The 13,343-nt window shown below is 42.6% G+C and overlaps 1 protein-coding gene across 8 annotated transcripts in view; it reads right to left on the bottom strand.

Annotated features, from left to right (window-relative positions):
* Positions 1-13,343, bottom strand: part of si:dkey-151g10.3 (serine/threonine-protein kinase WNK3) — a 38,231-nt gene that overhangs the window by 23,730 nt on the left and 1,158 nt on the right. For all 8 annotated transcript variants that reach the window (XR_008832790.1, XR_008832791.1, XM_056422569.1 and 5 more), the window contains exon 2: positions 3,788-4,963. Coding sequence is in view for 6 of the 8 variants with exons in the window: in XM_056422569.1 (XP_056278544.1) it covers positions 3,788-4,477 (690 nt within the window). In the remaining 2 variants the exon portion in view is untranslated. The remainder of the gene's footprint in view (positions 1-3,787; positions 4,964-13,343) is intronic.

The raw sequence follows: 13,343 nt of genomic DNA, 5'->3' as shown, positions 1-13,343 counted from the left end.
AATGATGTCAACTGCCAAACAGGGGGTATCGACTGGAGATGAACTAGGGGTCTACATTGTGGGCTGCATGCTGAACTCTATGAGGCTCTTATGGCCTTAATAAGCATTTCACTAAGAAACTGTGATTGTAGCATGTATCTGCAGACATGAATCCAAAAGGCTCAATAACAATACATGCTAAATCAAGTATCTGAGGTGGTAATCATCTTTATCATGGCAACTTAAGCATGGCCGTGAATGCTGCTCTGACGTTTGCCGTTCTGTGAGTGTAGCTGAGCTCAGTTGAGCTGAGCTGGACCAGTTGGGATGACTGGGTTGAACCAGTCTGGTGTCTGCCTCCCGAGTTATGCTGTCTGTGCAGAGTTTTTGTTACAGCCTTATGAGCACCCACTGTAATTAACTCCCTGGATCACTCTGCATGCTCGCTCATTCATAAACAAAGTGATAGATGGAGGGAGGGAGCGTGAGAGAGGAAGAGGGTGACAGGCAGACACATACAGTGGCATATGTTGACACAGACAGACAGAGGGGAACTGCTTGCACACAGAAATGTAATACATGTACAAGACATACACAAACACATCCACTTAGGGGCACGGACAGCAAACATATACAACCAAAGCAGTAGCAAGGGAGATGTAGAGCTCTGTCCTTTTAGAGGTGGGATTCCCAGAGAAAGACAGAGAAAAGATGGTGGGAACTTTAATGACACACTCTTTCAAACTGCATTTGGACAGTCCCCTCTACGTGGACACAGGAGAGGTAGAGCAAGGGGTGCTCCCAGGCTGCATCTCATCGTTGATATAGCATTCAATATTACATTGGCTCATCGTGTGCAGGCTGTTGATCATTCTGTCCCATCCAGTGCCTTCAAACTGGAGGCGTTGGACAGACTCTTCTGAATGACTACTGGGACCTGTGTCTTTAATTGGAATTAACTTATTAAAATATTGAGACTCCGCCCACTCCTCCTCTTTACCTCCATCTGCCTGATGGATCGTGGAGGTCTCCATCGTGGAATATGCTTACTACGAACTATTCATACACTCTGTCATATTCATTGAATGTATTTTAAGTTTTTAACTCTAAATCTGTCCTTCTGTACACATTACATCAATTGCATCTGTCCATCCTGGAGAGGGATCCTCCTCTGTTGCTCTCCTGAAGGTTTCTTTCCTTTTTTCCCCGTGAAGGGTTATTTGGGAGTTTTTCCTGATCCGATGCGAGGTTTTGGGACAGGGATGTCTATGTGTACAGATTGTAAAGCACTCTGAGACAAATTCGTAATTTGTGAAATTGGGCTATACAAATAAACTGAATTGAATTGTAAAAAAAGACACAGACATGAGTGCAGGTGAGAAAAGAAAGCCAAAGGGCTTATACAAGGTTCTCACCTAAAGTAATAAATCAGTATAAAGTTAAACAGGGTAAATCAAACATAAGACATGATAAACAAGTACCTTGTCCTATGGTCCTGTGTATTCAATCCATCAACATATATATCGATAATATTATTAACCATTACTATTCTGATCACTATTGTATCACTAAATTTAACCTGTCATTGAAGCTGTGTACAAGCTTTGGTAAGGTCGGCTAAATAGGACGGACCATGTGACCTGAGTGACGAGAATGTTACCGTGAATGTGACACTGACTCAATCCATAGGTGGGTTACCAGGGTGCTGTGTGCATGTGTACGTGTGTGTGTGTGTGCATGTGTCTCCCTGCATGTGGTAGCTCACTGTTAGCTACTCAACTGCTCTCTGGGAGGGATGCCATGGTAATTCTACATGGCCCGTCGTCTCCCGCTTTCTCTCTCTCTCTCTCTCTCTCTCTCTCTCACTGACCATCATCTTCCGTGTCTCGCTTGTCTTTATCACTCTGCCTACTACTTCTACTTGTCTAAATCTCAGTCTGTTTTTCTCTAATTGGCTGTCTTCCTATCTGTGTATGATATACATTTAATTAGACAGTAAAATATGCATGAGTGGTTCTAATTGTCTCAGTAATTTCTGACTGATGTCATGCCAGTAATGCTAAATGAACATATAACCAGTAACAACTTTTTTTTTCACGAGATTTACAAAAAATAAATCTAAAAATAGACTTTTGCAGATCCAATATTGGTGCACAAATCAGCTTCAGCCTGCTGTCTTGTCATTTAAAAACTGTTTTACCACCTCAGATATGCCCGCACTCCTGAGCCAAGGCTATAAACAGTGCTTTTCTTTCATGGAGGTGAAACCGACTACCTCTGCCATCTGAGCAGATCTCTTGAAAAAGCGTGACACATGAAGTTTTCAAGTCGGAACATGATTGCCACTTTCATTTCACTGCACACCCTGTGTGTGTATGTGACAAATAAAACATCTTGAATCTTGAATCTTGAATCTTGATCCGTGGCAGTATGATGTACGAAGTAGCAGAACTGCTGATGTGAATCTGATTCACTAGGTGTTGAAGTGAAACCAGAAAAAATGATTGGGGCATGCTTTCTGTTTGCCAGTCCAACAAACAGAGCTTGATCTAAAGGATTAGTCCAGGCTCTTTTTTTGGAATTAGTCCCAAACCAAACACATGACTGACTTTTCTCACACAAAGCCTGCAGTCAAATCGGGTGGCTTATCATTACACTGCTCTATTGTGGGGCCAAGAGTCAGAGGGACGCATTTCTTCTCTCCTCCACGAGTCTGTCTCCCACCACATGTTGAATTTAAACCATCTAACAATGTTTCCCATTACATCTCTCCATAATACAACCGGGTGGCCACAGCATGTAAATACTTTGACAGTGCTCTGGTATTGGACATTTAAAAACGTTCATTATTTTCCTCCCACTGCGCGACAAAGAGTCCCTTACAGTAATGTTTGCTGTATATCTGATACAATGTTCCTATTTGCTCTGTGATCACAAAATGCATCCCATTCAAAGCTTCCCTTTCATGTGACTATTTCCATTTCAGACTTCATTATATTACACAATAGACAAGAGTCGACTATGAAATGTACTGTAGCCCTCGCTTTTACGCAAGCATGTTCAAATTAGCCTCAACAGCTTCGTTGTTTTGCCTTCGCAGTCAGGAATTTGGTCAAAATATTGGGATATTTGTTAACTTACAGCTTCTTCAAAAAGATCTTTCTCGTAACTAACAAGAGTGAATTTACATCTTCTTTATCTTTCAAGATGCCTTTTCTTAAGAGTCGTGGGGTCCCTTACCTGATATAAAGCACTGCACTAAACTATTAATGGAATCCCTAATATTATTATTTACCTTAAGTGTCACGACTAATGCACACCATTGTGATTCTAGAAAGATAAACTATCACAGCAGGAAGAAGCACTGACAGCTCATGATTCTATTATTCATAATAGTCCCAGAAAAGGCAACGTCTCCACTTTCAATGTTTTGCTGTCACTTAACTCCAAGCGATGCTCCTCCTTCTCACCCGGTCTCCACTGAACTGCAGTCTGCAGTATGAATAGCAAGCAGACAACGTGCTGAGATTCCTGGATGAAGAGCTCAGGGGACACATCTAATACTATTCACCATAAATAGATTATGGACAGCTCTCTAATGCACACTAATTGGAAATATTATTTGTGGATATCAAGTATTTCCAGGTTTCAGGGTTGTGTACACATGCTGGGGTGTGCACTGATTATTTGGGGTTTATTCTATCGTACAGCTAATTTGGTCTGCTAATGCAGATTATATAATGATACACTTTCAATATTTTGCATCATGGTGTGATGAAAGTGTCGGAAAGTGAAACGTTCGTCTTACCTGTAGTTCACACCAAGCCACCTCCACCCACGTCTCTGTGTCCAGGCCTTTATACACAGTCTTGAAGGCTCCTCTGCCCAGCTCAATGTCAAACTTGAGGAACCTGCCTCCGGGAGAAGTGGCCACAGCCTTCATCTCTGCCTCCTCCTCCTGCTCCCTCTCCTTCCCCCTTTGGGTGGATGCGGATGAAGGTACGTCCGGCTCCTGGGTGGAGCTCGGGCTGGACGAGTCATGGCCCACGGCAGCGCAGGATGAAGCGGCCCCTGGCTGCTGGGCACTGCTGGTGAAGACTGAGTCTGAGGAGCGCAGCTCCAGGTGAGGGGCACTGTGGGGCGCCTCTGGGGTCACCTCCACCTCATTGTCCTCCTCATAAAGCTCCACACTCTTCCTGAAGAAGCGCTTCTCCCTCCTCAGTCGTTTCTGGCCAGTGTCGGCTGGTAAGGAGGGCGCGGAGAAGGAAATCGGACTGACTGGGTTCTCCTCACCGTCCGGGCAGGCTTCGCCTCCTTCTCCTTGGATTCGTCCATCCTCTCCTCCTGTTGATTTCCTCTCCTGAGTGTGGGAGGAGATGAAGTCCGAGGGGGTGCTGTTTGTCCTGTCTCCCCTCTGTGGGTCCGCCCTGCCCTTCTTTCCATCAGGTTTCTCCGAGGAGTCCTCGGTGCCTGTGGGCTCTCCTGAGTCGGTAGCCATGGGGAATGGACTTTCCCACACCTCTTTGACCTCCTCCTCCTCCAAACCTTTGCTTCTCCGTCAGTCCCCGCCTCTCTCTCTTTCGGTGGTTACCCACTCACTCCTTCCGTCAGTCCCCGCCTCTCTCTCTTTCGGTGGTTACCCACTCACTCCTTCGCGCCCGTCAGGTTGTTCTTCCAGTGCTGCAGGTGACTGAAGGCCGCCCTTGTTCAAACTGGTCACATCGCCAACTTATCCTCCACTCTCTGGCCCCCTTTCTCCAGGAGGGTGAGACCACAGCTGTGAGAGAATCGTTTCTATCCTCACTTTCCTCCTCACCATGTCCTACATTTACTTTATATCCACGTACTTGCAGTACTTATCAGAGTAAAGCACACGTCTCCCAGCTCTTAGAAACACACACTTAACCAGGAGTTTGTTCAAGCCCGTTGGGAACGCTGCTGAGTTTCTCCTCCAAACTGTTGGCTGAATATCTTCAAGTAAACCCTGCAAGACAGACACAAAACATTGGATTAATATTCAGCCAGAGGAATTAGTGTGATGGTCTTATCACATTTAACTTTCACGAGAAAAATGTCAGTGGGTTTCTGTTGGTTTGATGAGATACATTTAATAAAGGGACAAAACGGACCAACATCACAGAAGTAGTAAACTCTCAGACGTTCCTCACAGAACTGTTGAAAAACTGTCAGAGTAGTCTGAGTAAAAGTATGTGTACACTGGATAAGATGAGATATGCAATAATGAACTAAAGAGTGGTGGCAGCTCTTTCTTGTAAAGCTATCCACTGCTAATACAAAGAGTACTGGAATTTATCTTGACAGCATGAATTGTGGGTTGCCTGTAAAACTTCTGCTCAAGTATTTTTAGCAATTGAGCTCACTAACATGAAAGAAAACCTAATGTGAGTAGATTTGAAGATTTCCATAATTGGTTCGAATGTCAGATACGAGATGCAACTCATTACAGACGTCTGTAAATGGCATTTCTCCACAGCCGCTTGTCTGTAAGCTGAGTTAATTAATTTGGTAATGTTAATCAAACTCAGTCGTGAACTCTGGCCACCCAGTTTGTACCCGTACATGGGAAGAATCTCCCAAAACCCATAAAGCAGAGCAACCATTTAATCTGCTCAATCGGCCAAAGAAAAGCTTCATCTTTGTTCTGGGCTAAACGTTGACACTTAACCAAAGACTCCTCCAAGAATATTCAGCTTGCCTGGTCAAGAATGACTCATGACTTCATCAATCATCAAGTGCATGTTTATCAGTGTCTTGCGGCTGAAGTTGTGTTCGACAGAAAGTTAGAAGTCTGTGATCCCAACCATTAAATATTGGATGATGAACTATGGGCCGGTTGAGTGTGAATAATTAATCTGCGGAGGGATTGCCGGTCGTACTGGAGTGACTTACACACATCTGCAACAAAGAGCTCATAAATATACAATAATATAATGATCATCAGCACAGACATCAGCCGGCAGCATTACTCAGTGCACAGCCAGGCGGGGTGATAGTTGTATCTGTATCCGTGTTATCCTCTGCCAGCAGGAGGTGCAACTGAATGCAGCAGGTTTCCTCTGACATGGCAATATCCATGCAATGCTCATTCACACTTTTTGTTTGCGTGTGTGTGTGTGTGTGTGTGTGTGTGTGTGTGTGTGTATGTATCCACACTAGTAGGCATCTTTCTGATGCCATCTTTATTTCCACTCCTCCACTCTCCATCTGTCCCTCGGTACTGTATCTCCTCTGCCCTCTGGCAGCCAGGTCTCTGGGTGGCTGCCTCAGAGCTGTGTCATCAAGAGGTCTACAAGACTGAAGTCACTCTGGAGCCAATATCTAGGAGACAAGGTTGGTCTGCCAAATACAGATGCAACAAAGCCTAAAGTTACCAAGTCAACAAAAGCTGCTCTGCTCTGAAGGAATGTCTCTGTCCTGGGCGTGTACCGGTGAGGTAAATAGAAAGTAAAAAATGCTCTCCGGAACATGGTATTAACTTATATTGCATATTAGTTTACAACTAAACACGTGGGACTTTCAAGGGCCACTGCATGGCTTGGGTTACAGCACTCTGAGGTATGAAGCTCTCCAGGACCACACATGTAGGGATGGGCATCGAGAACCGGTTCTGTTTTAGAACCGGTTCCCAGTGAACCGATTGTTTGGGATCGTCAGCCAAATTCTTTAACGGTTCTGCTAACGGTCCTCTGTGGCGTTGCGCATGCGCGAATTTTTTTAGTTTCTTCTTCAGACTGCAGCAAACATGGCAACTAGGCAGAAGCGTTCTAAAGTTTGGCTCTATTTCCTATGACAAAATGACAACTAGGCCACTTGTAACGTGTGTAAAAAGTCTATTTTGTCGAAGGGAGGAAATACAACAAATATGAAGAAGCATTTGAACACAGCATGGAATTAAATGACAGGAATGTCATGTGTTCGATGCAGCAGCTCAGCTAACGCCGGCGCTTCATCTCTTTCTGTCCAAGGTAAACTCCTCCAAAGTGATCACAACCACTCACTGTGTGAAGCCATTTGCCTTTATTGTGTGTAGTCGATCAAGTTATCTTCTGTCCCTTCGTTTGAAGCATACATTTGAGCTCCGGCATTGGTCCCATTATTGATCACTTCACGTTTGGATTGAAAGTCCAGTTTTGAGAAATGTTTGATCGTAACGGTGTTAATTATCGGAGGGCGTGTGTTATCAGCAAACGTTCGCGTTATCGTGTTAACCCATTATTAAACTGAGCATATCGATTTTTAATCCATTATTAAACTTAGCATATAGCTACGCTAGTTTAGCTACAGAATCTTCCATTTTCAGCCCCCTACATTGAGGCAGAGGTCGTGTTTGCCTCCCCTCTTAATGTGGCTTTATGTCAGCTCAGCAAATTCAGCGATTTTGTTAGTGCCATTTGTTTCATTGTGTAAACCAGCTTTCACAATATAAATAATCTCCATTGCCATCCAATTTAGATGATGAGGTTCAGAGTCAGACCGGTTCAGAGGCTGGTAGTCTGTCTGGGTCACAGGCTACAGCTAGCACGTCTTGTACACCTCCTCATATCTTTGTGTTCATCCTCCACCCCATCTGAGAGAGTGTTCTCCACGGCTGGAGAGACAATAACTCCTGAGAGATCGCGTATCCTCCCGGAGAAAGCAGACATGCTTATTTTTCTGCACAAGAATTGTTGATGATCCATACAATTGATGGTTGCACACTTGGTATTTGCCACTGCTAGTTTCATTTTTGGCAGCTCAGTTCATATACCCTTTAAAAAAAAGGAAGGAGCACTGTAATTTCTAGGAACATGTTTAACCCTTGTGTTGCCTTAGGGTCATTTTGACCCGATTCAATGTTTCACCCTCCTGTTACCTTTATATTTACTAACATATTTTACCCTTTGGGTTCAATTTGATGCCAGCAATTAAAACCTCCAGAAAATTATTAGAATTAATATTGTTTTCCAAGTTTAAGTGTGAGGTACTTTATGTTTGTTTGTTGACTACCGAAAGAACACCGACATTAAACATTGAATGGGGTCAAATTAATCCTAAGGCGGGGGGAGGGTGTAATATTGATTCGGGTCAAATTGACCCTAAGGCAACACAAGGGTTAAATTAAACAGAATACATTTTATTTATGTTATTTAAGTTTTATTTTAAGTTCAAGAGGAATATGTATAAATGTTTTTGGTTATTTAAAAAAATGTAAATGTGTATGTATACATACTGTATATGGTGTGTGCAGCATTATCGAAAATTATATAAAAGAAAGTTAATGTAAATAAACCCGTTTGTGCTCTTTTTTTTCACCCCTTGCCCAATAAGAATCGATAAAAGAATCGATAAGGAATCGAATCGACAAGCAGGAATCGTTAAAATCTTATCAATTCTCATCCCTACACACATGTCTAACTTGGCGCCTGAAATGTGCCGTTCACTGGCAGACGGACTCGGTCAAAGTCATTGCAGCGAGTCTGGACTTTATTTCTGCAATTTTAATGAGCAAAGCCACCGTGACCACTGGGGGCTCATCAAGTGGCTCACAGCAGCTTTGATCCCTTTTATTAGGCGGCCATTAACACTCACGTCAGGCCGGTTGTCTCTCCAGGCTCAGAGCAAATGAGTCTGAAATGCAATGCTAGTGGCTGTCAATCAAATGAAAAGCACAATAGGCTGAAGTTAGACCATCTGAGAAGAGGCTCCTGAGGAGGAATTCCAGTTCAGCTACGTTCCCCAGACACATGCTAAAGGACACTGCAAGAAACTTTATTATGTAATCAATTGACCCATTTGATAAAATTGTCACATTAGACTTTAAGTGCTTTATGAAATAGGAAACAGTATATACTGTACATTGTTCTATAGTTTATTTTCTGGAAGTTTGAATGAGATGAAAGTGTTTTGCGCTCAACCAATGACCTAAATACTTGTCTAATGGTACTGCAATGTTAGAAAAACCTGTAAGTGAATATTTACGTAAATATTTAAGTAGTATTTACACAAAGCAGTGCTGACATTAGGACCATGAGGGTCTAGTACTGCAGAGCAACACATATTACAGTGTTAGCTACCTTGACAGAAACTAAAAGTATTTACCAGTTCCTATTGTGTATTGTGATTATTTTCATGACATATATATTGTATATTTTGTTTGATTAATAAATTACATGTCAGAAAATAGCAAACAATGTATGATAACATTTCCATGAGCTTGGGGTGATTTATGCAAATTGATTTGTTTTGGTCAAACCAACAGCTGAAAGCCCAAAGGCCTTTAATTCAAAATTACAGTATAAAAAAGCAGTAATATGAATTATCAAAATTGTATTAATCTTCTATCAAATACTGATTGAAGCAACCCAGTGAGGACGTACTGTAGTGGACAGTGAGTTGGAAAAGGTAAAGGCCAACAGGATGTGAGGAACATAAAGGGGGAAAAACAACAGGCGATAAAGAGAGGGAAGTTGCCCTTTAAACAGGAGCTTATTCGCTCATGTCCTCAGGGGAAGGAGTTCCCATGGAAGCCACATACCGGTCAGAGTTATCACAGAACATCAAACACGTTCAACCTCATCACAGTCTCTCACCCGCCAAGTTTACACAAACACACCTACACACACAGACACAGATAGCAGACACACACCAGCAGGCTGGAACAAACTTTATGTTTCACTCCTTCTTCTCTCTCTGTCCCTCTCACACTATTTTTATCTTTTATACACAGACATAAACACACACACACACACACACACACATCAAAAGCAGGCCATCTATTGCACCCGAACCGCATGTCCCCCTTTCAATGAAAGAATGTGGAAAGGAATTTCCTGACAGCAGGAACATGACCAAGCAACGGCCCATGTGGGCAAGAAGGTAAACCCAAGTTGAAGATGAGGAAACCAACATCGCAGCTGATGTGTGACGTCTCTCTTCGGCAGCAAAGGGACTCCTGCATGCAGCGCACATCCCACGTCTCAATCTTTGTCTGTTGTCGTGTATCCAGCTGTGCTCTGAGGACATGAGAACGGAAGCGTCTGACGTGCTGCACCCTGCCTGCCCTCCAGGCTTCTGTGAGGCTCCTGCATGGGGAGAGCACCTGCAGCCACCTCATCCTTTCTGAACGGGCCAGTGGAAATCATTGTGACGCCTTTGCTTGACGACAAAAAGCTGTGATTTCTGTTCGATTCACCCAACCTGCTGAAGGCCACATTTGTTTTTGCTGGAACTTCTGGTTGTTTGTGCTCAGTTTAAAGACAAGAAGAAGAAAGGCGCCCTACATTCCCTCTACACTCTCTATTACACATAGACAACAAAAACGTGCGCACACAGTCTCACATCTCCTATACAATCTATAACACACATAACATATACACTGCAACCCTATTTGTGTCTTGCACTTTTAAAAGTCTTACACGCATTAATCCCCTGAAACTAAACTGCCGCTGGAAAATTAGGCAGGCAGACAAAGGAAGAGGCACGGTATGTGTGTGTGTGTGTGTGTGTGTGTGTGTGTGTGTGTGTACACGTAGACAGTGCAGCTTTTGCAATTGAGGGGGGCGTGTAGATGAAAAGAGTGAATAAAAAGTGGCGAGGGGGACAGGAAGGGATTGTAGTTTGTGGGAGCCGGCAGAAAGCAGAGTTTCAAACAGAGAGAGAGGGAAGAAGGGATGGAGCCAGGGGGGCCGGCCAGTAGAAGGGGTGGGAAAAATGTGTGTGTGAAAGAGAACAAGAGAGAGATACAAGGGAGGGGGGCGCAGACAAAAAGGGGGATATAGGGATTTTGTCTAATAAAATATGTGCCAATGTTTGTGTACATTTTTGCTGGGACAATAGCAGCTACAGTTTTGGAGAGGAGAGGAGAGGAGGGGAGAGGAGGGGAGAGGAGGGGAGAGGAATGCTTTTAGTGATCGGATAATGTTTAAACCACGAGATGATTACATTAGCAAAGGAAAAGTTTCCGTGGTTATGTCCAGTGTCACACGGCAAGGACCGGGGGAGCAGAGTGAAGAATTGATTTGCTTTAAAGCTCTTACTATGTGCTTATTGCAAAAGAACATTTTAAAAAGAGGAAAAGAGACAGTTTTGCAGTTTAAATGATGAATGGTGTCTATCAACAGAATATTCTCAATTCAAGTATTTGCTCCTTTGTTTTCCTTCAGTGACAGAATATATTGGCTCCGGGATGTTAGTTGGACATCAATCTGAAGGCCGGGCTATAATTCAATATCATGAATCATGTTTCAAAGGAAAAAGACACTTACCAATCTTTTTTTTCCTTTTTTGTTGTTGTTGTTTACATCAAACAATTAATGAAGAAAATTCTGAGCAGATTAACTGAAGATAGAAAAAAAATGTCATTTGCAGTCTTAAGGTTTCAAGCTCGCTGAGAGACTGATTTCCTAATGTTCTTCTTACTATCTTCTCATTGTTCCTGAACTCATTCAGTCCACTTCGACCTGTTTTCTGAAATTCCAAATTCGTGTGTATTTAAAAACTTTCTTTTGTGTTTTCAAAATTGAAAAGACTATTTATAAGTTATTTGCAAACTCCTAACTTATTTTAAGTATCACCAAATGAGTACAGGTGTATGTCAGGTGTAAAGTGTACCTTCAGAACTATAAACATGGTTCCCTCTTTAACTGACAGCTTCTACAGTTTGCATATCAGCCCTCTGTTGATGACTAGACTGAGGGAGCTTTGATATTTAGGAGTAAAGAATGAGCTAAAAACTAGCAAATGAGAGAAATATGAACAAAAATGTGTTCAATTTAGTTGCCGGAGTACTGGACCAGCACTACACCGTGTTGTCTATCAACTCCAAACCGATACTTTCCTGTAACAATAACTTTTTTAACGCATAATTAATGCAACACTCTCTAGTACTTTTCCTATTCAGTTTTATTCTAACAGAATGTTAAAGAGGAGATGGAGGCTGAGTGATGCGGGGAGACGAGGCAGAGGAAGCACAAGGTCTGAGAGCTGCTGGCCAACATTCAAATGGCAAAGTGTCAAGCAGCAACTCTGATGATCACAGCTCTCATCTGAACTCTCAGCTCAGCTGTGAATCGCACAGGCAGGTAGAAACAAAGCAGGCCACATCTCTAACAGGCATGACTTCTGCCATGAAGTCAAACAGGAAACATCTCTGTCAAGGACCTTCAAAGAGCCAACTGTCTGTGCGGCTTTCGCTTTGAAAGATCGGCGGCTGCCCGGCTCAATCTGTGATTATGCGGCACAATTACAATTAATTACAATGTTTAGGACAGGCCCGATACTCACGGGCCGGGAAGAGAAACCCCTTCATTTTTAAACCACAAGCTAACTAATGTCTGAACAGATCTTAATAAGCAATCTAAACCCAACACCAGTGCAGTCATTGAAGTGTATGTGAGCAAATGTACACAACGGGGTAATGCACATCAGCACATGTTGCTTACCTGAGCGTCTTCAGTCAGGGCAAGGTTTTTCAAATCTGATGACAAATATCTAATGCTGGCCACTAGAATCAAACACACAATTGTTCTCTTCCCATTAGGAAAACCCAAGGCTGGAAACACAACAAGGACTTTTGTCCAATCCAGGTCAAGCATGGGAGAGCAGAGTGTAGGTAGCACACACAGAGCACTGTTCAATGAGGGAGACGGACAGAGTGTGTTATCTAACCCTCCTTTTTGTTCTCTTTCTTTCCCCTCAGCGGGAACAACCATCCCGTACCGAAGGATTCCTATAATCCAGGTGAGCAAAAGGCTCCATAATCAGCCAAAGATGGATGGGGATTACATGTCACTAAAGTAGCTTAATACTCCTGGAGCCTCTTTGACTCTGAACTTTTATCATCATAGTGTTGCTTTCCAAATTTAGCAGCTGACGGGCATTAGGAGAGAAAGCATCCTCCCTTATGTTTAGAGTAGAACACCACCATATATAATATATATATATATATATATATATATATATATATATATATATACTACCGTTCAAAAGTTTGGGGTCATCCAGACAATTTCGTGTCTTCCATGAAAACTCACTTTTATTTATCAAATGAATTGAAAATTGAATAGAAAATATAGTCAAGACATTGATAAGGTTAGAAATAATGATTAATATTTGAAGTATTAATTTTGTTCTTCAAACTTCAAGCTCAAAGGAAGGCCAGTTGTATAGCTTATATCACCAGCATAACTTTTCAGCTGTGCTAACATAATTGCACAAGGGTTTTCTAATCAGATATTAGTCTTCTAAGGCGATTAGCAAACACAATGTACCATCAGAACACTGGAGTGATAGTTGATGGAAATGGGCCTCTATACACCTCTGGAGATATTTCATTAGAAACCAGACGTTTCCACCTAGAATAGTCA

Source organism: Pseudoliparis swirei, chromosome 9 (assembly GCF_029220125.1).
Source record: "Pseudoliparis swirei isolate HS2019 ecotype Mariana Trench chromosome 9, NWPU_hadal_v1, whole genome shotgun sequence".
NCBI classification, from domain to species: domain Eukaryota; kingdom Metazoa; phylum Chordata; class Actinopteri; order Perciformes; family Liparidae; genus Pseudoliparis; species Pseudoliparis swirei.
Note: the sequence above shows the minus strand (reverse complement) of the source record. Positions and strands in the feature narration are given on the sequence as shown.